Source organism: Aythya ferina (genome assembly GCF_964211825.1).
Source record: "Aythya ferina genome assembly, chromosome: 3".
Taxonomy (NCBI): Eukaryota; Metazoa; Chordata; class Aves; order Anseriformes; family Anatidae; genus Aythya; species Aythya ferina.
Window position 1 is genome coordinate 32644180 of NC_140298.1, and position 26205 is coordinate 32670384.

Sequence of the window (26205 nt, forward strand, 5' to 3'; positions counted from 1 at the left end):
TCTATATGTAGCTTCAGTTGATGTTGATTTTTCTGGACCTCTGCAGGTGATTTTAATTGTGTGACCTGAAATAGACTTGAAACAGGAACAAGTGTCAGTCCTGAGATGTCTTCAGAGATTGGAGTGTTCTGGTGGAGGGAGATGAGGTGTAGGCTAATGGTACTTTGGGAGCAAAATTGCCAAATGTGAGCCAGGTGCTTCTGGACATCTTCTGATTTCACAGACTGGCAGTCGTGTTTGGATTACCTGTGACAGTGTTGCCAGACCACCATTTGGAGATACTATAGGGAAAGCATTAAAAATTAGTTGTGTTTAAGTATTTTTCAATTCAAATTCATTGAGGTCCCTCCTGGAACACTTACTTTGCTGTATTTCAACAGTTTCATTTTTCTGATGCGCAATATAGTAGACTTAAAGACAGCAGAATGGGCTGTTCTTTGTGTCATTTAAACTGAATTCTACTGTACAATTATACATCCTATCAACGGAGCTTGAAAATTCAGTAAGCCATCAGAGTTGCAATAAGTCAAATATGATAAATCAGCCATAAATATATTATAACTTTAAAACACTTCATCTTTAGATCTGAAATACAGATACGACCTATAATTTGCCTGAATATTTGAAACCTTAGGGTTAAAAGTCCTCTATGATTCCAACAAGAACAATGACATCAGCACAGAAACTTTAGATGTAAATTCTGTTTGCAGCCTTGTAGTCTATAAACCAACAGGAAGATGATACTTTTAGTAAATCAGGTACATCTACTTCAGATGCTTTTAAAGGCACTGTTAAATAATAACCACTGGTCAACCTGAGCTGAGCGTGGATCCTATAAATATTAGTGCTGGTCTCCCTAACTTTATAGATATAGTTAAAAAGGTCAGTTAAAGAAATTGTGTTGTTTCTAACAGTCTAAAGTGTATAAATATATGATTATAAGCAAATTCTAAACAAAATGAGAAATTTCTGAAATTCTTCTCAACACCGTTGTGAGAACTGCTTATTAGACTAGTAAGACAGTAGGCCACTCACAGCTTCACTCTGTCCACTTCTGGTGTTAAATAATTTTGTGATGTTCATTCCCAGGAAAGTTATGTTACATGCCTTTCTCTTAAATTTGAATATTTCATTATTGTCAAGTTCCTATTATTTAAGAGTGTGAATAAAAATAAGGTATCTTGGGAATACAGTGTTAGGTTTTCACTCACCGTTGAGTTATTCTTCATTTGAAATACTTTTTTAAAACTTATTTTAATACAAGGTGAGGTAGAATTAGACAGTTGAGGAAGGCTGCTGAGAATTTGAAAAACACTGCCTATTACTACTTATGGAAGAAATCTGTGTTTTGAACTGTTCATTCCAAGTAAACAATACACATTTTTTCTACTTTGGGAATATGAACAGTGGCAAAGCCAAATTTGATTCTTTTTTAATGTGTTTTGAAAAGTACAGTGAGCCTGTATGGGGGAGATTTTCATCTTAGGTGTAAACTTAGATGTTTATAAAGGATTGTGTCTGGGGAGCTTCTGCTTTTCTTAGGGTATCAAAAAACAAACAAAAAAACAACCTGTCAGAATAGTGTTAAGCCACCTATATATGTAGTTTCCTTCTGCTAAAATTAGTTCATGTTTTCTGGGTAAGGTTGGTGCATGTAGATATTCCTGCTCTGAAGAAGACTGAGGAATAACCATGGGTTGTATGGGATTCAGCAAAGGATTTTGAAAGAGCTATATGATGTGATTGCAAAGCCATTGTCGACCACTCCTGAGAAATTCTCTCAATGAGGCTCCAAGGCCAGGTTAGGAGGAGTATGGGAGATCAAGGAGAGCTATAATGCAGCTCTATGTTGCAGTAGAATACTCTAAAATGTCTTGGGCTTCAAGGTTCAAGAGGGTTGTGAACGATATACTTTGTTTTCCAGCTTGAGATAGTTTTGTAGAGGCATTGTACATCTTGCCCTTTCTTCTGGAAGAAGCGGAATTTCTAAATCTGAAATCACTTGCCTGGTGTTGCTGGAGTTAGTGTTGCTTTCATGTATGTATTGCACACTTTTGCAAGCCCCCACAGGGCTCCAATTCCACACATGTAAAACGATGATGCCACCATGATGATCCCTACATTACAGGAATGTTGTGAAAATATATCAACACCTGAGGTGATCAAAAATTACACTAAAAACAGAACTTGAGAGGAAGTATAAGGCATACCCTACCCACAAATAGAACTGCATTCTGTGAAGTAAATAAAACATGTTTATATAACAACGTTATTCCGAGGATAAATATGTATTTAAGAAGGAAAATGATTCTAATCTGTCCTGTTTGTTCATGAAGATGGGAAATGCCTGTGAATTTTGCAATCTTTGGATGTTAAGTTTACATGGTTAAATATGGTCAAAGACTTTTCTTTTTAGCTAGATGCAGTTTTTCTTGGTCTTCACTAAAACTCCTTATACAGTAAGGAGACGTGTCAGTGCAAGAAAAAATAAAGAATGATTTTAGGTAAGAAAATTAAGAAGTCTGGAATTTAAGTAGCATGGCTTACATAATGTTTAGAGAGTACAGAATTATGCTTCCTACTTTGACTTAATTGTGTGAGTGTTCTGGCTTGAAATTGGTGAGTCTGCATGTATGGAAACCAGAATTTCAACAGTCTGCCTGTGATTCTGTGGGCAGCACCTAGATTTTTGTGTAAAGACGAAGCAGAAACAATCACATTGCCCAGAGAAGCTGTGGATGTCCCATCCCTGGAGGTGTTCAAGACCAGGTTGGACGATGAGGTCCTGGGCCTTGTGAGTGACAACCCTGCCCATGGGAGTAGGGTTAGAGCTAGATCATTTTTAAGGTCCCTTCCAACCCAAGCCTTTTTATGATTTTATGATATTAAAGTCACGTATCTGTTCTTAACTACTGGTGCATTGTATTGCCTCCAATTTTATATAACTTCAAATACATTCATATAGATTATATATGATTAATGGGGAAGAAAATGTTCCACCTCTTAAAATTGTGGAGAGTAGTTGTTTACAATTTTGGCATAACAATAGCTTTTCTATTATTGGAAGCATAGCACACTGATAACTTACAGAAGCTCTTTTTAAGCTTATACAGATTTTTCCCATGCTGGTTTCACTGATGACTTCATAAGCTGATTTTACAAAAACAGGTGTTGCTTTGAGATTTGAGTTTACACTATTTTTATGAAATTGTACCATTCTGACTTCGCTATGAGACACTTAAATCATAACACTATTTCCCCATCAATAAGTAAGGGTAAACAGCTGTAAAATACATAAATGTTTTACTGTTAAAGAAGTGGATTCAGAGATATGACATGTTCCATGTAAATGCATCTGTGTGATCAGATGTTCTACCATGGTTCAGTATATGTTGCTTTAGGGGAGAAGCACCATCAGTTCTTTAGAGGATCAGATTTTCTTTCCATCCTTCTTGGTATTTTTTTTGTGGAACAGCTCTACATAAACTATGAAATTCTCTCAGTGGCTTGTTTTAACTAGGGCATTGCATTTTCTGAAACTTCTGCCTACACATGTGTGTGTGTATATTAGGGTTGAACTCTGGTAACTTTCCCTAAATGGAGGTTTTGAGAAAGTGGAAGGTAAGGGAGGAATGTTATGGCTATGCTGTGATTAAACAAGGTATAGCCAGCAGCATGAGGTGGGTAGAAAGAGAATAAACAGAAGACTAATAGGCAGAAGAGAAATATTTCAGTAACAGAAGAATCACAACACAGCTTATTTGAAGGGACTGTGGAATTAAATTCACTCTGGTTACTCATGGAAACTGACATTTGCGTGTGTTGCTCCTGAGGTTGTACATAATCAAATACAAATAAGGGGATGGGAATACAAATAGGGGAATGGGGTGCTGTTTAAATGTCAGGGACTTTTTTTTTCCTCACATGCAAAGCATTTTCATATGTGTGCAGAGCATCTGCTCCCCTTCAAGAGGCTGGGGGGGATTTTTCAGGGACATTTAAAAATGTTTAAGCAAAATTTTGGTGCAGTCAGCATCAGGTTCAAACAACAGTGTAGCTTTTTTGATTATAAAAGCCATGCAATCTCAGTAAAGCATAGTTTTCCTCTCTCCCATTTAAGAACATTAGGCATACTGCTATTTGAAGGCATAGCAATTCACAACAGCCTTTTAAAGTTTGTATTTGATTCCAGTGGGACTTGGAAACAAGAGGCTGAACTCCAAATATAAATTAAGTGCTTTAGCTGGGTTGACACTAATGCAGTTACCTCTGTAGACTCCAGCAGCACGTTTACTTTGCTTTTGCTTCATAAAGTAAGGTGACAAATCCTGGGAAAAAATAAATTTAACCAATAACATAGTTTATTTAGCAATTATAAAGAACTATGAAGTTTGAAATCCTTGGAAATAAAATAAAATAAATGTATAAATGTAAACTACTTATTGAAATGTACTAGAGCAGCAGCCGTTTTAACAATACTCTTTTGTGTGTGTCCATACAGGGTGCATGATTGAGGAGGCCAGTAAATCAGCATCCCCCCTCTCCAAAAAAAAAAAAAAAAAAAAAAAGTACTGTATTTTTCTGTTTGGACTCAAAAGTTTTTATGGCTCTGAGCTCACCAATAATTGAATGTCTGCATGGCAGGCAAGGGCTGCTGGTCCTTTTACAGGAATTAATTTAAATGTTACATTCACCCCCCAAAAATGGATGGACATTTATCTATGCTCTGAAATATGGAGGCCAAGACTGATAAACAGCAGTGTGGGGAAAAATGTTGGAAAAGAAGATTGGTGATCTGGCAAACTGAATTAAAATCAGTTCAAAATGTGTTATAGCTGGGGAAAAACACGGACTGAGACAAATGCTTCTCAACTGCTGTGATGAAAGAGAATTGGCTCCAAATCCAAAGATTTCTCAAGAAGAAAGACAGAAGAGACTTTCCAGAAAATTCTGTAGGGGAAAACCTCTATGACGTGTTTCAAAATTGTAACTTAGCTGGGTAATATAGACAGGTTGAACCCACACAATTAAACATTAAAAGTCCCTTAGCCAGGCTAACACCAGAGTTGTTGTGATACTACTTGGATACAAAGAACTAGTTCTGACTGTTTTAAGTAGCTAAGTCTGGTTTTACTCACAGGAGATGTGAAAGTGCTCTTGTCTGATGTCAGTGCTGTCGCCCACGCCAGAAAGAATGAACAAACCTAGACAAAAAAGTACTGTAAGAAGGCCCTTTTGCATGCAGTCAGATTTCTGAATCAGTGACATCCTTATTTCTGTGAACACATTTTTGCCCATTCTGAAAATTTAAAGAAGAAAAATCATGCAGTGCTGAGAGATGACTTTTAATGGTGATTCAGCATGCAGAGAGGGTTGTGTTCATTTATAACTTAATTCCATGACGTTATGTCCTTTATCACTGTTTACAGTTTGTTGACTTCCTTAGTGCTTTTCTGCTGCTTCCCTTCAGGAAATTGGATGTTAAATGAATATACTTAGTGAGGCAATATTCATTTAATTTTTATTTTCTATTCTTCCTGGAAATGGTATGTTACCATTTCAGAGTGTTACACCTAACATTTGATTTCTTATGTAAATGAGTCGCGTACCGTGGGAAGGGGAAATTGTATGTCCATCTCAAGAATTTATCTAATGTTTTTCAACTGAAGACTTGTAATTCTATCATAGGACAGGGTAAAGTCTGCTGTCTTAATTTTAGAAGGAGCCTATGAAATGCATAATTTCTTCTGAAGGGGATTGGGTGGTTGAGACTTCTTTAAAGAGTCCTCTTGATAAGGCAACCAGTTGTTTTATTTCTGAAATTCTGAAGTGTCAATGACAATAATGTGTGCTTATCTGTGCCCACCTGAACTGTAACGTATAGCCGTAAGTTTGCATGGGAAGGTGCTGAATTCACTGTCTGAGCGTGCAGCTCCTGCAGTATTCCCTGCAGTAGCCTCCATCAGGGAAGATTGAGGTGGACAATAAGGTTGTTGCTCCTTCATTACAGCTGAGATGAATGTTGTGTAGAACGGCTTTCTGTCCTAGACATTAAGATGATTATCTGCTCCTTAATGTAGTTTGGGGGCTTTTGTTCCCATATCCCTCAAGTGAATACCCATTGGGCCCAGATACCTAAATGTATTGATATCTTGAATGGCAGTCCTCATGCTGGGTTGCTTACTGTTGATGTCTCCAGTCCCAAATGTGAAGCACAGTTGTGAACTTTGAAGCCTGAAGCTCTTGAGGAACTTGAAGTTCTGTTTCAGAAATGCTTCACTCTGAAGAAGACCAGCCTTCCGAGTGTCAGTCTCTTAATTCCCACATAGGCCTGCAGCTAGAAGCATTCATCTGCCTGCCTGTCCTTAGCAGGGCAGTCATCTAAGCCTTGTTAAAACTATTCCACTGTATTGAAGTTCTTAAGGAACACTTTGGCGTAGTCATGGTGGGGTTTGGAGCCACAGCTGTAATGAAGGTCCTCCAGTTCCTCAAAGAAAAGTGTCTAAGCCCTAAAAGGATTTCAGCTAAATACAGTCTTTTGTTCTTAGCACATCCTGTTTAATGGGTTGGGCTCATTCCTGTTCAGCATGCTGGTTAGGTTGCTTACCTCTGAGATTAACTTCTCTCATCTCTTGTACACAACGCCTAGGACTGATCAGAGGCATGACTCAAGGCTAAAACTTAAGGTTTTTAGCATTACATTCCTTTGCAAATCTAGTCTGTGTAATACCTTTAAAACTAATAAACATAAACCAATAAATTTAATCAAACAAAATTGAGGCCATCCTGTCAGACATCTCAAACCACATTGCAGTCTGTTAATTTACTTGCATTGGTATGTTTTTCTGGAACATCTTAAACTATGTAAAGGGAAAAGATAGATATATTTTTCACTATAAACTATTGATCAGAGATGGGTTTTTGTTTTGTTTTTGTTTAACATCATTTTAAACATGGAAAATGGATGTAAGCCAAGTTATGTTGTTTCCTGCCTGAGGATTGCATGTAGGGAGTCACTGCAGGGGGAAAAGAGACAAGGAAGAAAAAAGGTGATTCATTATACCTGCTGACAGAAATCAGATTTCCAATCCATGCATGAATCATTTGTTATGCACCAGGATAGAAGAAAAATTATTCTAATTGCTGTGAATTCCTCTGACTCCTCTGAAAAGGCAATGTCAGTGAGAGGATTTGACAACAAAGGGCTCCTGGATGGGAACATGTAAATATAGCTATGAATGTTCTTCAAAACTATCTCAGCACTTGTGCCTACATGTGCTCCTTTGATGTCTAAGTGACAGCCATCTACAGTAAAGAAAACACAATGTACCTGTGTTGTAGACATCAGAGTTTATCAGACTCTGCTGAAGTTGATGAAGAAAGTCTGCTTGAATGAGGCAAGTTTTGCTGTAGCAAATCATTTTAAGCAACGCATTGTGTACCTTTACATCTATCTTAAACCAAGGTTAAGAGAACTGAAGAATGGTTTATTTGCCTCTCCTACAATTGACCAAAAATTATTGCTGGGGCCAGAAATCATAGAATCACAGAATGAGTGGAGTTGGAAGGGACCTCTGAAGATCACCTAGTCCAACCCCCCTGCCAAACAGGATCACGTAGTGCATGTTGTGTAGGATGGCACCCAAGCAGGTTTTGAGTATCTCCAGAGAGGGAGACTCCGTAACCTCTCTAGGCACCCTGTCCCAATGCTTTGTCACCCTCACAGTAGGGAAGTGCCCCCTCATGTTAAGCCAGAACCTCCTGTGCTTCAGTTTGTGCCTGTTGCTGGGCACAGCTGAAACAAGTCCAGCTCCATCCTCTTGCCACCTTCTTCTCAGATATTTATATACATTAATGAGGTCTCCCCTCAGCCTTTTCGCTTCTGGGCTAAACAGACCCAGTTCTTTCAGCCTGTCCTTGTACAACTGGTGCTCCAGTCCTCTAAATCATCTTTGTAGCCTTCCTCTGGACTCATTACAGTAGTTCTGTGTCCCTCTTGTACTGGGGAACCCAGAACTGGTCACATACTCCATATCTATATGGACACAATATCTATATAAGTGTGTAACAGCAATGGTGACAAGATGACAATAAGAGCGGGGAGGCCACTGTTCATTTATCACCATAATAGATAGCCAGATCGCGTTTTGCTTTTTTGAATAGGCACATTGGTTTTCATAAAGGCAATAGAACTGAATATTTGAAAAGTGACAAAATATCATAAGTTCATCTGTAATGACCAATTAAATACTTGTAAGATCATACAAATATAAAATAGAGTTACAGAAATAAAGTAGAAGGAATGGTGGAATTAATTACATGTCTGTAACATGTAGCATATCTATATCAATGTGTAGCTATCAAAAAAAAAAAAAAAACACAGCTTGAAACACTCATTTCTTGCTCAAAGAGTGTGGCTGAGCAGGTGTGTGCAAGTACACCTCACCTCATGCAGAACTGGGAGAAGTTCTGTTAGCTCTCCTAGAGAGTGGTGGATCTTGGATGAAATAAAGCTGGGTCATCTTATTTTTAGTTTCATTGCCATATCTGATTACTGGCAGTGCCTGAGAAAAGAGAATCAGGTATGAAGTGTGTAATGTAATGCAACAACATTTCTGATGAGCACAGATGCACTGCCATACATAAAGGCAGATGTAAATAGAAATCGAAAATGAAGTTACCCAACAGCTGTGCCTTGTGTTTTTGAATCCATGCATTTTCCAGACTTTGGCTTGTGCAAAAAAACTTTGACTGTTAAATAGACTAAAGCTCATATTCTGCCTGGTTTTTAGATAGGCTCAGTTCAGCCTTGCTAACGTCACGTAGGGGAATGGTCCACATCGTGGGGATAACATCCTTTTCCAACCTGTCAGAAGAGGATTCAGGATGTCTGTGTCCCTTTGACTATCACGCAGGCTGGGGCTGAGTATGAAGGATCAATATTGCACTGTTGGGGGAGAGAAATAAGTTATACCAACATGAGCGTTTCAGTAAAGATGTATTAAGTAATCCTGCTTCACTCCTCAGCATTGATCAGAGCTCAGCTGCAACTGTGTCTAGTTTTGGACAGCTGATTTGAAGGAAGACAAGAACCAACTGAGGGAAATTAAAAGCAAAGCAAGAAAGAATGGCAAACTGCAAAATATGGCTTGTTAGACTGAAAAATGTGAGATGGTTTTGGTTTGGAGAAAATGAGACTGAGGGGGGACTCACAGTAGTAGTCTTCAAGTATGGTAAAGATCGATTTACAGAGGAATAAGGTTTTCTCAGAGTTCACCATAGATAAGACCGGGCATAATATATTTGGATTGCAACAGGGGAAATGTGGGTTAGGTATTAGGAATATTTCTTTATAATAAGAAGAGAGACCAAAGCACAGGAATGTGTTCCTTAGAGAGACTGTGGAATTTGTGTAATAGAAGGGTTTTAAGAATAGAATGGACAGAATTTTTGTGTAGTGCTGTTTTTTTTAACCTGTGAAAAGAAAGGAGAAGAGGTAGGAGAGGTTACAGGATCTGTCAGTCTCTTTTGGTCCTTTCTGTGCCTGGTAAGGGGTGTATTCCTCTCAATGTGCAATCAGAAATTTAGGGAAAATCTGCCTCTAGTCTGTATGTGGATCTAGTGTCTTTATCTCTTTTTTTTTTTTTCCTGTTTTTTTTTTTTTTTTTTTTTTTTTAATTTAAGTATAGGTATCTCCCAGAGTTTGGAATACCCAAGGTGTATGGTAGCTATGTTTCAGCTTGTTCGGATCTTGCAAAACTTATTTGGTTGTTGTAAACTGATGATTAGGTGATGGTAAAAAAAAAAAAAAAAAAAAAAAAAAAAAAAAGAACATCCTTACATATTTCAAGTAAATAAATAAATGTAAAAAGATCATTCAACAATAGTTCTGAAAGCTTATCTATTTTACTGACGTGGTTGATTTTTATACTATGTCAGCTTTCCTTTTGGCTGAACAAGCATATCTAGTAGTAAGGACTAAACCAGGTGTAGTGGTAAAATAACTGGGAGACACGTGTTTTAGGAAATAAGTAATTTCCTCTCCTTTCTTTCCTTTTATCCTGTCAGCATTTAATTAAGAAAACAAGAGAGGGGAGGGTAAGGGAGTTGGTCATCTGAGAATTCAAAACACTGAATTGATTTGCCATGTGAAAACTTACTGGCTTTGATATAAGAAGATAGATTTGCGTTCCAAGATTCTCATGCATCATGGCTATTGTTTGAAAACATATGAAACAGTATTAGATTAAACCCATCATAAATTGTTGTCTTTGGGAATAGATGAGTGCAATTTTATTTATTTATTTTTAGATAGAATCTTCAGGCTTTATGAGATGCTGTGTAAATACACATAAAAACATACTGGCTCCAGTACAGAAGAAGGTTGACACGCTGAGTTTGTGTCATTTTTGGAGTTATTAATGGAATGCCTCCAGTTTACTTAATTGTTTCCTCAGGAGATTTTTCATGGGGATATTTGTCATAACTGAAGGTATGTTAAAGCAAATAAACACCAAAACCCTCCATAATACTAAAAGTAGTTGGAAGAAATTTTTTTGCAAGGATTCTAGGAGAGTTATGTGTAAGCTCCGCCAGACGACTCTGCAGTAAAAACTACTGCTTGTGATTTTTATTGTGACTAAATGCATCCCTTTGATTAGGTTACTATGAAGCAGGAGAACATTATACCCACAATAACATATTTTTTTCAACACATTAAAATATTTTCTTCTTTTTGCCCCACTTGACCTGTGAGACAGGACAGTGTAGTCATCTTTTTAACAGAATAACAGTTCTGCTTTCACTCGTGCTGCTAGCCCATTGTCTTCCCTCAAAACAGGGACATGCCACAAATCTTCTGAGATCCACTACAGCTATTGAATACTGTCTAGTTCAATCTTTGCAGAATGCTGGAGCTGTGAGGGCAGCCATAAAACTGAGAAAAAAATGTGTTTATAGAAATTCCTCTAGAAAGAAGCTATGACTGAGCAGCCTTGCAAACAAAGGCACCCAGGAGATTCATAAGGAAACCTTCCCCTTGTATAACTCTTCCCAGGACTGGTTGCATGAGCCACTGTGGCCACCTGGACCTAAAACCTTCCAGCTGCCTCTCTTAACCCATTCACCTTTCATGCTGATGCAGAAAAAATTAGTTTGTCGTGATGGGCGGTAGGGATGGAAGGGATTCTATGAAGAAATCGTCTTGCTTATATTTTCCACTTCTCCTGCAGTTGTTGTTGTTGTTGTTAGATCATAAATTTAACTCAGCAGGAGCTTGCCATGCTTGTAATATTATATCATACTTGCAGAGATGGAAAGCAAATCATATAAAGGTGGTGCCAATTTTCAGCTAAACTCTCATCATTTTATCCAGGCATCTTTCTTTTTCAGTTGAGCCCAGAGAGTTTCACAGGTTTTGGAAATTACGGGTACATTCTTCCATTGATCTCCTTGGACAGATGTATCTAAGGGTCTTTAGGCGTGAGTGAACCTAGACCAGGAGGCAGGATGATGGTGCAGTTGGCTGATCCCTCCCATTACAAGTTTGCTGCCTGCTTCAGGGACGAAGATGAGCTACTACAAGTCAACCTGATTGTCCCATCTTTAGTAAGCCAAAAATCTGAATTTATCTCCAGTTAGTTATGCTTTTTTTTTTTTTTTTTTTTTTCCCCAGTACCTTTTCTGTTGGCTTGGTATTTATGTCTTCTACTTGTGTTTTCTTTCATTATGGTCATTTATTTATCTGCTCTCACATTTGTGTTTTGTCAAAGTCTGGTGTTATACTTAAGAGCATAGTGAGGTGTTTCATTTCCACACATTTAAGATTGGTTTTGAAGATTTTATGATACATTTCTGTCTCTCTATATAAAAATAATGATTTCAGGTATGTTGTGGTGCTGTAGCACCATCATTTTTCTCCAGAAATGAATCTGAGATAATCTATGTTGCAGATCTGTTCATGTCAATGTCACAGTGGCATCATCAGTAAAGCTTCTGGAGTTTAAAGATGAAAATAACCTGTATGCAACCTTAAAATTGTGGTGTCCTTCTTTCTATAAACTAGCCCAAGTGCAAAAGAGGCTGAGGCTATGGCAGTAAAGGGCATTTTCTATGGGCTTTCAACGTTCACACTGCCAAACAATGTAAGAAGTATGGAAAGATATAGTTTCATGTTTGGATTAAATCTTTGCCTCTTTATAGAAGATAAAACACACACATGCATGTGCATACATACACAAAACAAATACAAACAAACAAAACAAAAATAAATAAAAAACCCCACAGAAGTCAAGGAGATGATTCAAGGAAGTCCAAGATGCTAACCTTGCAGACTTCCTGCCGAGTGCTTCCTTTCAGGAGAAATGTCCACAGTTTCTTTTTGACTGAAATCTGCATGTGTTACGCTCACTGTGAAGGTCTCTGAGCCTTGTGCTAGGTGAGGATAGGCCTGTCTCCTGAGGTATGGCTACAGGGAACTATGAAGACAGCCTCTGTGCCTTGGATCGCCGAAGTCCTTCTCATACACTGATCAACTTTCAGCTCAGATTCCTTCTGAAATGTCTTCAGAAGAATTGAGGAAGTTAAAAGCAGCAACCTGCTAGGCAAGGAAAAATTTACATTTACATTTGTTTTTTGTAAATCTGAAAAAAAAAAGAAAAAAAAGAAAAAAAAGGCAGATCTAATGTCAAAAGAACCTGGCTCTTTGTTACTGATATATAGCAAGAATATCCATGAGAATTGAACTGCTTCTCTAGCAAGGGCATCACTGGATGATGATTCAAATATTTGTAGGGGCTAGGCCCTGCATCACATGGTTTTCAGGCTTCTTGCTGCCCTAAAAACCTGCATTTAAATACTGTTTCATGGATACTCTTTACCTCTGTAGATACAGGCCAGTGTTTTCAAAGGAGCAGTTCAACTGCTACTCCTATATTCTTTCTCCCAAACTTATATGCAGACATCTATTCATGAAAAATGGGTGAGAGGCAAATTTACAGTTTCCATTCAGTCTCACATTACAGCATATCTTCTAGCAAAAACTTAGGCTACAGAATTTTTCTGATAAAATGTGAACTATGTAATGAGAATTATTTTTTTAAAAAGAGTTTCTTGTTATTAGCATCATGCCTAGATTCTCCTACGGCTTTAGACTCAACAACATAATACAAAGTATTATGAAGGAGAGTTAAGTCACGGTATAATTCCAGTTATACTGGCAAAGCCAATTTTTTAGCTAGGCTGGAAAACTTGTGTGGGTCCCCCAATACAGTAGTTTTTACAGTGTAGGCAGGAATGACTTTTGACTCAACTAACCATGTTTTTTTAATTACATCACATCCTAAAGGAAAAATGTTACTAAAACATCTGAAGTATAAAAGAGAAAATGGATTGGGCTTTTCTAGGAAAACAATGTATCTAAATACATACAGATACCATATATGTGTGTATATATATGTGTATATATATATATAAAGATGCAAATAACATACAAGCGTGGTAGTATTGCTCATGAAGCTCTGTTCGACAAAGGGAAAGCTTAGAAATTCTAGCCTCAGCAATTCACAGGGCACTAGATCTCTGTTCATTGGGAAACGTGGTAATAACTTTTATAAGAAATGCTTGGCATCCAAGATTCTGGGGTCTCTAATGAACTGAAATCACAATATTAGCCTTTAATTGAAGTATTTATTTATCTATGTGTCAGTGTTTTGCTGCTTTGAAGTATTATTAGGGAGAATAAGGTGGGAGCATCTGTCATACAGCTGCTGTTGAAATAGAGCGATGCCTTTACTGTAGACAAAACAGTTGGCACAATTGTTTTAATTTGTTTATGAAGAGCTAGAAATAAGAGGCTTCATATTCTTTTGAAGTGGGAAGTTCATCTGTATTTCTTGAGATTTAAAAAAAATATGTGTCTGGAGGGTATTCTGCAGCTAGGTTGGACGGCGGCTCTCCAGCAACTTTTTATTTCTATGACAGGAGGAGGAAGGAGATTCTTCTCTTTCTGTGCGTCATTTCTTGGGACTTTTAGGTTTGTTATGAAAGTATTTATGGACAGTTTTCACAGAGATGCTGTAATATATTTACAAGAACTTGCTAAAGTTATTAGTAAGTGTGCAGAGGGCAAAATGTTTTCTATTTAAATACTTGCAAATAGCATCTGTTCTTTCCCCTTAATTTTACTAATTAGTAGTTTTAATCTTTTTTTGGCTTCAGCTGTTAGATGTCTGTTAGGATTAAATACATCTGGTTTAAAATCAAATTCTATAACAAGTAGTAGTTCTTCTAATGAGCTTAATCGAAAATTAGTGCCTGCTCAGTCCTCATTACATTGAAGGTTTTTAAGTGACTGTAAGGAAGTATATTAATATATGTGTGTGTATATATATATGTATAGCTTTTTTCAACTTTGAGCTCAGAACTAGTATTTTCGGCTATTGATACTTCCTCACCCTTTTCTCTGCCTGAGCTATTTATTACTTAAACAAAGGCTGACAGCAAAGCTCAGTCTATAATATGTAAATCCTTGTGGAGAAACGGTGCCAAAAAACTGTGAAAAAATGGGTCCAGGCAGCTGCGTCACAAGGTTTGACCACTTCGGGCTGGGGTGCCAGGAGATTTGAGACAGATGTTTTCAGACATGCCGCATGCCTAAAACATTTCCAGGGGTCGAGCTACAAATAGTGACTTAATAAGTGCAGAAACAGGAAAAGTATGCAGGAGGACACAAGAGTTTATTCACCCCTAGGTGCACAGCCAGCCTCTTTACATTACATCTGCCTGTCAGGGTTGGCTATTTAAGCTGTCATGCCCTTGGTATTGCTCTTTGTCTGACTGTGAATAAAGTGCAGCATTGTGATTACTAATCCCACTCCAGTGACTTGACTTTAAATGTGGTTTTGGAGCGTATCCCGGAGCTCTGTTTGCTAAGCTTCCTACTCCTGTTTCAGAGACACCACTGGAGATCTATGAGAGAGAGCACTGCAGACTGCCCTCCTCCTGGAGACCTGTCGCCTTTTTCCCCCCCCCCCGCCTTTTTTTTTTTTTTTTTTTCAAAACTTTTTGAAGGAAATCAATGGATACCAAAGTGTTCTGTTTATTTTTCTTTTTTTCTTTGCCTCCGCTGACAGTGGGAAATCACACTGGTCGCATCAAGGTGGTCTTTACACCCAGCATCTGCAAAGTGACTTGCACCAAGGGCAACTGTCAGAACAACTGTGAGAAGGGAAATACCACCACCCTCATCAGTGAGAATGGCCATGCTGCTGACACTCTGACAGCCACTAACTTCCGAGTAGGTAAGTACCCTGAAACTGTATTTGTCCTTAGCTGTCCTCTCTTGACTAACAGAGGGAGGAGATATTTTCTTATTAATACCAGTTGTGCATCTGCTGCTCTTTGTTTGGAGGGCTGTGCTGAGAAGGAACCATTGTATGTTAGACAAGCTTTCTGGTATCCTTCTGAAATTATCCCAAAAGTTCCTTTTGTGTTACAGAAAGGAAAAAAAAAAAAAATGAAAAAAAAAAAAATCATTTGAGTTTTCAGCTGCAGGGCTATAGTTTGCTAAGCTGACGCTTTTGGTAAAATCAGTCCCTCAGAGGTTGTGTTGCTAAATAGAGGAAATGTCAGACTCCACAAAAAGTTCTGTGTTTCCTCCTCTTGTTTGTTGAATAGGTATCAAATGCACATAAAAACTTAGCTAACACAATGAATGTCTTCAAAAAATTGTTCAAGAGTTCCTTAAGACTGCAGAAAAAATAAAAAAGAAGGTTATAATTTCTTCTTTACTGCTGGGAATAAGTCAGATTTCATATTTGCCATTTTTAAAAATTAAGCAAATATTAGGTCCAGTTATTGAAGCTAGTAATTTCTCTGTTAGTGTCTAGTCTTTCTGTTTGCTCTATAAAGACTACCAACAGTATGCCAGTCTAAACCCTGTAACTGTTCGAGTGTACTAAAACAAACCCTGAAAGCTGGGTAGATGGATTAGCATATTTTAACTGTACAATTTACGATGTTCATAGGAATTTGTGTGCAAATATTAGTCTGGTAAGCTAAATGAAATTCAGATATATGGATGCATACTTAGACACTTTATTCTTAACTGCTTGTGAAAATAATTTTATCATAATCATGAAAATATCGTAAAATATCTGCAGAAAAAATAACTTTAAAAACTAATTATTTTGCCAATATGTACTCAAAGAATGCCAGATATGAACATTGTAATTTTAGTCTCCTTCTAGTATAAACATAATGTCAGGCAGTGCTGATGCTGGCCAATACTTCCCTTTTTAAAGTGCACTATATTTCAGGCTCTGAGGGGGAAAAAAGCTATTCCAAATTATTATTCTTTTCATCCAGACAGACGATACAAAGAGCAGTTCCCTTTCTTAAGACTCCTACTAGACTAGACTGGGGATGAAAGCTCCTGAAATGAATAACACATTCCTTGATAACATCCATATTTGTAATATATAAATGTTTTGGAGTAAAAATAATAATAAAAAAAAAAATCAAAAGGGCAATAGAGCACATTTTATTTATGCTTGTTTTGATGCATTAAAGAAGAAAAGTGTTTTTTTACAAAGGAATGGTAAATGAAATACTTTAACCTTGTGTTTACTGTTAATACAGTTGTTTTATTTTTTAACCAGTGTTTTGGCAAGAACTCCAGTTGAGTAAGTTTTTGGTTTAATTTTTCAGACTTCTGTGAAAGGATAGATAGGGTTATTTCCCCTTCTTTTCTTCCTTCCCCACACTTCATATGACCTAATTTCTTACTGAAATTATGAAATGTTGAGAACGGGCGGTCATGTAATTTGTCTGCTATGTAAATCTGTGTTGTAACACGACCTTCCCTCAAATACAAACTTGGAGAGTGGAAATTGACCTGTAAAGGCACGTTCCACACCTTCCTTCCTGGCCTCAGGCCATGCAGGTTGTGATTCACTGTGTACAATAGCCTGCTAGAAGTATTCAACAAAAGCAGTTCATAATAGTGTTTGATGGAAAGTTAAGGGAGCATTATGTTTAAAAATGTGTCAAAACAAGTCATGACACATCTAGTGGCATTTTTAATCTGTCTGTATCTATCTTTCATGTAGTCTTTAAAAGACTAGAAGTATTTACCACATCTCTGAACATCATGATTTTAACAGAAAATAAATAAGAAAGAGACCTGAACTGTGACTCCAAAGCTCTTCAGTTAAAAATGCTGAGTGAACTGAACTTCTTAATATTAGAAGAGGAGAGATCCCTCTCCTCTAGGTCAAGTTCTGTCATTGGAAACAGATTTTCAGAAGCTTTTGAATCAGGGTTTAAAATGTCAATTATTGAAATTATTTTAATGTCCTTTCTTCTCCTTTCTTTTAACTAGTATCTCATTAGCTCAGACTTGTCCTGATCAAGATGTCTTGTGATACATAAAGCAGAAGTAATTTGGGTCTTATGAGATCATTTATTTTTATTATATTTTTTAACATCTGTGTTATGCTTTGTTGTGCTTTTTGCTTTCAAGACCCAGTTCTAAACTTGTTTACTTACTGTTTAACCAAAATGAATGGAAATTCTTCTTCTGAGCTTTTGACATTTTAAAAGTGCAACCATGAAAACAGAAGGTTGTGTCAGAAAATGCATACTTAAAGCAGTGAGCAGCACGGTTTCAGTAGTTCTTTTAAAGTATTTCTTCTTCCTGAACTCAGAAAAGATAAGTTCACATGCCCTATTTGGAAAACTAACTCCTATTACTAATAATAGACATCTCCTTTGAATGGGAAATTAGGAAACAGCTTTAGATAGTTAGATTGTTGTTAGGTCAAAATGCATTTCCTTACCAGGAGCAGCTCTCTAGCACAAAAGATTTAATTCAGATTCTCTGATGACAGATTGCAGTTAGCTGTCATTTTGCTTGGTTCTTAAAATTCATTTTTTCTAATAGTGAACAGAGTAAAAATTCATGTTTAGCTTTTAAACTTTCTACTGAACTTATTTTTATATATATATATATATTTTTGAAGAGAATAAGCTGCAATGCCTGCACTAAAGCTCCTGAAGTTTTTCCATGGGTTGTTTCAGATTCTTAATGCTTGCTCAGTTGGTCATTTCAGCTGAAACGTGGTACCAGTGAAGCCAGGGCAAGGAACAAATCCTGTTTCCTGAAAATTTTACTAGATATGGATAAACCATTAAAAATAAAAACCCACAAGAAGAAACAGATTGGGGAAAATGTAGCTTTTCAGGTAGTTGAGATTTTGCCTGTTTTCATAAATAGCTCTAGCATTTCAATTGAAGGTGATGAAAACTTGGTATTTAAAAAGGAAGGATCTCCTTGATTGCCAGTATGCTTCAGTGAAACAGTTTTTTCTTTTATAGTTTCATTTTGTGAATGGGCTATGTTGCACAGTTAAACTAATCAACCTCCCATATTTCATTGGCTTGGAGAATGAAAGCATTTAATCTGACTGGAAACTTCTGCTGAATAGATGATCCTCGTTATTCTATTGGATTGGTGCATGTGAAGGTTGTATGGTATTTCAGTTCCGATATATCTACGGAGGCTTGTAAAACAGGGTCGGTATATGTGCATAGGAAAGGATGCATATAGAATAACATATGAGCTTCCTGTCTCATTCACTCTTGAAGTTACTCAGTGACGTGTCCTGTTTCTCCTCAAAATGATTCCACATTCCAAAATACCCTATTTTTGAAATTAATTTTCTCTCTGTAGGGAGTGGGAGGACAGTGACTAATTTCTAGCTGTAAAATGAAGCAGTAAGAAATTAGGAAATGCCCAAGCTAATGTTCTTCATACGCTTTAATTTTTGCCGTATTGTGCATATGTATTTAATTATAGGTTTACGTACTATTTTTTTTCCACAGTATCCTTACCTCTTTCACTGCATAGGAATGACAGAACTTAGTAAGGGAAGCAGTCATTTAATACTCTACGTTTTTATTCACTGTTCATTTGCAGCTCTGTGTCTCATTTCAAACAGTTCATTTAAGTTGTTATGAATGGGAAGTTAAAAAAGAATTACATGTTATATTCAGTGGAAGTGCGTATATTTCTGCAGAAATTTTGTGTCTGAGCACTTGGCAATATTTGTGTCAAAGAGGGAAATAACAGCACTCTGCAGGTGCAAACCATGAAGAGTTCAAGATTTTTTTTCCCCAAGACCATAAAAGATGTAGAAAGATGAGGACGTTGTGGCAGAGGTGGCGATAGCACTAGTGCTCTCCCCCTCCCCTTTAGGTCACCCTTTAAGTCTCTCTCTCTCCTTTTAACATTCCCTTCCTCTCTTCTGATCTCTTTTCGTCCCTTTATAATTGTCAAGATGAAAATGTGTCTGGTCCTTTGTATTTTGGAGACACTTCAATCATAACTATTAGGACTCTCAGCATGGATCACAGCGATCTGCATCTCCTGTGCCCTATTGCAATAATGCTCGAATGATATTGACTCTCAAATTTTGTCACCTTCCCTACTAGAATTGTATATCAAAGATTTTTCCTGTTCTACTGTGTTGAATCTGTACAAATGTTTTTGAATAGTTGAGGTTGTCCAGAAGTTTCCAATTATGTACAGACAGAAACTTCCAAGAAGAAGCATAAACATTTTACTCAAATTTTATTTGGTCTACTGTTGAAAGTAATGAAAGAAAATTTGCCCAATATATTTTAAAACAATAAGTTATTTGAAGGTAGTTTGGTAAAGAAGGTCACTATGTAATTATTATTCTAAGAGGATTTCCTATCTAGGAAACACACTAGGGAGCATAATTACTCAGAATTTTAAAAAGGTAAAGCAGTTATTGTTTTATGAAAAGTTGATTGGATTTCTGAATTTATGATCATTAATTTCTATTGATTCTTTAGAAGTTAACATGCATCTCCTTATTCAAGCACTTTTGGTCTTATAAAAAACGTTGGAAACTTCATAGTGTAAGTTAGAAAAGGTGATGCTCTGTAAGCATGCCAACAAATTATCAGCTATAGTTGGTGTATGACAGGAGATCCAAGTATGAAATGAATGGTATTTAACTTTTTTTTTTTAAGGGAATTGATTTTGAACTCAATGTTGGTGTAACCAGGTTTCATTGGTAAAAAAAAAAAAAAAAAAAAAAAAAAAAAAAAAAAAAAAACCAAAAAAAACCAGGATGCAAGCTGTACTTTTTCTTGTTGCCATTTGTTGTGTAATAAAGCCGTTTCTCTGCTCAGTGTGTTACATACCAGCCTACTACATTTAACAGGTACTGTGAGGCTATGATATTTGAGGAAGATTCATCAATATTGATTGGCATTAAAAAGCGTTTATTGTAAATAATATTGGAGGGGAAAATTGATGACATGATGACATGTAAAGGCTTGTGTGCCAGGAAAGGCAGATTGAAAGACCAATGGCTTGTAGCAGCATTTGCATTGATTTGAGAGAATTTACAATCTCTTCTGGCAGCTTGTGAGGTGTTCACTGTTCAATTTTCTACCTATTGTAGTTTCATGTTTATCTTACTGTTCTATTATACTAGGATTAGAGGTGCTAGAATGGCAACATTTTAGAAGAGATGCTTTTTTTTCTGTTATGAAGTGGTATCTACTATTCAGTGAACGGTGTCACCTTGGGTTGATGACCCATATCTGATCTATGAGGTTTGTCCCCCAGCAAATCACTATCCCAGTGGCTTCAGCTGAGACTTAGCAGATGTAGATGTAGCTTCTCAAATGGCGGATTTAAAATAATTGATAACAAATGTCATGCAAGGTTTTCTGAATTCCTTTTAGTAACATAGCGATGAGAATTGATTTTTTTTAAATGCTTTGGTTTTGTATTTGATTACATCCCATCAGATATCGTAATTGATGAGGAGGTCATCTCTGGAATAGGTGCTTAGCTCAAGAATGGTTCAGTAATTCACGGTCTGGTTTTGGTATTGTATTCTCCATGGGGAAGAGCGAAGTGTTACTTTGAAATTTCCTTGGTTATTGCACTTGAGCTTTCCATAATATCATGCTTTTCTGAAGTAGATATGATGTAAGAACTTAGCTATTCCCCCTGCATTATCAGTTCGTCTTGTTACTCTCTGTAGAGTGGCTACCTTGTAGCCTTATTTGGTAAAAGCTTTGTTTCTACTGTTCCTGCAATAATTATCATTTCTGGACTGTCAGGCTTTATTGTTTTATGCTCTTTTTGCTGCCAGATGAAATATTTTTTTTCTTTTAACAGACACTGGCAGACACTTGAAAAGTTCAGAATTCTTGGATAACTTGGTTTAAAGATTAGCTTTGAAATTCTCTGCAACAGTAATCGAGCAAGTTGGTCAGCCTGTCAGAGCTGCTCTTGCATTCTCTTTCAGGATCAAGACATCAGAGTTTTTATTCACTGCTTTAGCTGGTAATTTGAAATATAATCTGTATAATGACAGCCATACTTGGAATATTTATTCATGCAGCAGCATTGTAACAGCTGTAGCAAAGTGTAGCCAAGTATTTATCCTCAGACACTGGACCAAGTAGGTAAAATAGAAAGACAGACAGATAAAGGTGGAACTATTTTGTGAATTGTTTACATCCTCTGCCTTATAAAAGATGCTATAAAAAAAAGGTATTTCCCAGTTTGCAGAGCCAAAGCAAAACATCTGCAAGTTGATTCTGGGAGGAACCACTTATGAGCATCAATTTAACAGGTATTAATTTTTCCAACCTCTGTTTGTTCTACAGTGTAAACTTGAGCAGACAAGAGAATGAATTCATTTACTTACATTCCAGGTAGTGTAGTGCAGGCTTGCCGAATCTGAACCACTAGTAGACTTTTAAGTTCTAGTCTGTAATGCAAAAGTACCATTGCAGTTTGGTCAGTGGGTTTTAAGGCAATTTTTGGCCACCTATGCTCAAATTACAAAGAGAAATGCTATCTCAAGGGCTTTGTTGTTGTTGATAACCACATCTGCTCAGAAGGAATGCTTTATTTCCCCCATATATTTATCAGTACTTGTCATCAACAAATAGCTCTGATATCTACCATACAGTTTACAGCATCTGTGAGCTCTTTCTTCATAATCTTAAACTAATTACTCAAATTTGATGTCTTCCCCTCTGATTCTAACAGAAGCCAGACGCTAATTTAAAGAAAATATATTGTTCAGCCAGATGATTCTAATGAGGTTGAACTTAGACAAGCCTGCTAGCAACCCGTTTCCACTCCCTTGCTCACCTTCAGGACTTCAGGCCATCACTGTGAAGCACAAGGCCATCTGCTTTCAAAGCACTCACCAAACTCTATATTATAGAGAACACAGTTTTTTGGATGTGCAGTCATAGGAAAAACCACAAATGGAAATGGTACAAAATCCACACCTGCAGCCATTCAAAAACACATGGAGTATGTTTCCCTCAAAGTTAAAGCAAAACAGAACACAAAGTTAAAACGCATAATGCTTTATTTTACTGTATATGGTTTTAATTTATAGGGATTAGTTTATGTACATCTGACTTGAAGTACTGTAAAAAGAGAACTAAGAGTGCATTTATTTGAATGATTACATTGTTGCATATCCAAATAAACACACTACCTTGTACAGCTATAATTTTGTTATTGCTAAACCAAATGTCTTTGCACATACCTCACTGAAGATCAAGTATATGCCAACTCTGGCTTAAAAAAAAAAGAAGTTCCTTGTGAATTATGCAAGCAGAGAAGAGTCTGACAGACTTCTCTCCTGGTAAAAATGTGCTGTGTATTGTGGATGGTTTCTTGTTTTTAATCAGGTGGGTTTGTATTTAATGTGTCCTTTTGGATATGACACCATCAGAAGGAAACAAGCAGTTATCACTGCTCTTTAGTGATCACAGTCCTTCTCCATTCAGCCTCTTTCCACCATCTTTTGTGTTTGTTCTCCTCCAGATAATTCCCCTGTCTCTGCTCAGCGTAGTATAATTTACACCTACCCATTGCTACCTATAATTAGCTCTTAGGTTTGAGTAGCACTCTGCAACTGAGAGGCCTGGTTTGTAGCACAGATGCGCAGAGAGTTCTTCATCTCTCTTTGGGAACATGAAATACATCTTCACTGCGCACACGTTTAAATTCCTTGAGATTGGTATCTGTCTAAAAAAGTCTGAACTGTGCAAAGGGAACTGGGAACTTTCAGGCAGGCATTTAAAAATGTGAATCAAATTGAAGTCCATGGGAATTTCCAACTTGTTTTAAGTAAACCTCTTATGGAGTCTTAAGGTCAGGTCAATGAATAGAATGAAAATGGGTGTTTGCTTCTCACACAGGAAGGGGTTTGAGCTTCACGAAGCCCAGTCACAGAGAACATTCTCATCTGTATCTTATTCAGCCAAATATTTTGTTAATATGTCACGTTGATTATATTTTAGTTTAACTTAAAGATGATAAGCTGAACTATGAATTTAAATTTGTATTTGACATTATTCAGATACTTCAAGTTCAGGGAAACATGCAGCAACTTTTCATTTCATAATTCAGGAATTTAGGTTCTCCAACTCCTCCCTGAGAGGGATTATCTCTGTCCATAGATTGAATAGGGCAGTGGCCTCCAAACTTTTTTTTCTTTTTTGTTCTGATAGGCGTGTGCCATCAAAACTGTTGAGCATGCTTCCCCAATATACATTCTTTTTATTTATAATTTACATGCCTGTGCTACTGTACTAATATATTATGTGCATTATAAAGCACACAGAAATGGAAATTAAGAAAGTGATAAGATTTTAAAAACAGTGTTAGTTTTATCTTTATTGATGGTAGGGAAAAAGAACATTTTCTTCCAGCACCTCCATGCATTGTCTTCTATACCTTGTGGGGTTTGTGCACCCCAGTCTGGAAACCACTGGTGCAAGGAACCAAACGAGACCAGCTCTATAACACAGCTCTGGTGTTAGTCTCCTGCAGTCAGTATGTGTCCACTGTGTCTGTTTTACTTATTGGTGATTATATTAAATTCAGCCTGTTATGTCAGATGTTATATATCTAGGTGCTGAAACACCATTTTTCTATATAATTAGAAGATACTTGGGTCCAAGAATGCCTGTTGTGGCAGTTGGGGCAGAGGGATTTTTCGTACTTGCAGGCATTTTAGTGCACTCTGGATCCTTACAGTAGTGGCATGAAGCTTGGTGAGGGGGCTGCATACAGCTCAGGAGATTGAGGTGCACGTTTCATTCCTTGGGACTGTAAGTGACCAGTCAGTGCTGACTGTATTCAGGATTGTGCAGCTTGTGCAGTAATTTATACAACTCTTACATGTGGTTAAAAGAACCACAATGATAAGTGTTGACGGTGAATGGGTCTTAGTCCAACTACTTTCTCTGCAGAGCAACTTTCAGCCTTCCTACTCGTTAGCACTGCCTCTGCTCCTTTTCTCCTTCGGAACTCCAGGATTTGAGTCTCTTGCTTTTCACTGGTCTCCTATGACCTAATTTATTACTCAAGCTCTGAATAATATCCTTCCCAATATTCTCATATTGTGTCACCTCCTCAAGGTCAACTCCCTAGAAAACTTTCCAATTTTTTGTGATGTAGACAGTGCCAGAAAATCTTAGATAGTTTATGTTTTTTTAACTAGTCCAGGAAGGTCTGGATTATGAGCTATTATTTTATGTTAATGGGTATCCACTTGAAAGAGCCTATTCCTACTTTTTTCTTCTTATAAACTTTTTCACACAAAAATGAGCACTATAGTAATGTTACGGTAATTGTAGAGCAGTCTCCTGACATTAGAAATATGTTTATTTGCTTTTTAATGACTGCATTTTGTGTGGCTTTTCTTTTTTCTGTTCAAAACTTAAAGTTGTCTTGTGGTGTGGGGTGCAGTAGATCAGTGCTCCTAGACCTTTGGATTAAGGTTGGGGGTTCACCCCACTCACCAAGCTGTATGGAGTCAGGACACTGGGTCAGGACACACCTGTATGACAGATTGTCCCACCGGTGACCTGAATAGCCTTCTGGTTGAGCCTCTCTTCACAGACCAGAGTGGGAAATCTCAGGTATAAACACGCCTTACTTAGTTGGCTCAAAAAGGCACAGAAGGTCAAATGGGATGGATCTCAGCTTACATATCTATTGCTCAGTTGCCAGAAATTGTAATGAAGCCGACATCCCTGGCTAGTGTCAGCTCTACTACTTCTGTGGTCTTCGGAGCCGTTGCATAACAGAGGTGTGGCCACATAGCTTAAATGCTTCTCAGGACATTTTTCCATTCTGTCTGATAGTATCCAAGTAGCTTGATGTCTAAGAGTAGCTCCATTCTCTGCCTTGCCCTACTGTCTGTTACTTTTTTTTTTTCTCCGAAAGTACAGTACATCTTTTAGAAACAGCCTAATATTCTATTATCAGAGCAGAGGATCCATTCAGTGACATCAACAGGTTGTACCAGTGCAGAAGCACTAACAGCTTAGTGCCATTATGGTGCAGTAACTCATTAATCTTGTAGTGCTTCAAGGTGGCTATGGATGCTCAGCTGGCACTAGAAGGGAAGAATGCATGCTAGTAGGATCCCTGTAGCAATGAAGATGCCTGTTAGATATCTGTCCTGTTGAAATCTTGCTCAGTTTATTGAAAACAGGTGTATTTAGATTAACTAATACACGTTATATTATTCATGCTCAGGCACACATACACTCTACAGACTAGCAAGAGCCTTAAAAGTACAGGGAACATAGGAACCATTAGTTTTCATCAGACACAGAGTATGCTAGTTTCAGTATTCTCTTTGACAATGGTAATTTATTCTGGACTGCTTAAAATGATACCCATGAAATCTTTATATTGCAACATACCATTTTGCAATATATATATATATACACATCTGTATTCTGCAGGAAAGTTTTAAGAATTATGGTTTTAAACCATGTTGCTAACTTGCTATGTTTTCAAGCCTGGCTTCACTAGAGATTTTAGTTCAGTTGCATGTCTTGAACAAAAAAGGAAAATTCATACCAGTATATTGTAGAAATCTGAAGAAATGACTAGAGTACCTCGTCTGTATCTGTTGGCATCTTTATCAAAGGTCTGATACTGGCCATTTGCAATGCATTAATTCCCGATAAACAGCAACTCATGTTTTTTCCTTAGTACCCAGATTCTAGGCATAATGTCTGTGTCATATTCAACATATCAGCATCAGTGCTAATAAAATCAATAGATTCTACAAATGTAATCAGGATAGGAGTAAGTTATCCCTTAAC

General features: G+C 37.2%; 1 protein-coding gene across 8 annotated transcripts in view; it reads left to right on the forward strand.

Moving 5' to 3' along the window:
* The window catches only part of LTBP1 (latent transforming growth factor beta binding protein 1), a 205177-nt gene that overhangs the window by 54624 nt on the left and 124348 nt on the right, over positions 1 to 26205 (forward strand). For 6 of the 8 annotated variants that reach the window (XM_084512716.1, XM_084512718.1, XM_084512717.1 and 3 more), the window contains one exon: positions 15132 to 15299. In XM_084512716.1, the coding sequence (XP_084368842.1) occupies positions 15132 to 15299 (168 nt within the window). Of the gene's footprint in view, positions 1 to 15061; positions 15300 to 26205 lie in introns of those variants that run through there. The other 2 variants (XM_084512722.1, XM_084512723.1) reach the window with 1 other exon arrangement.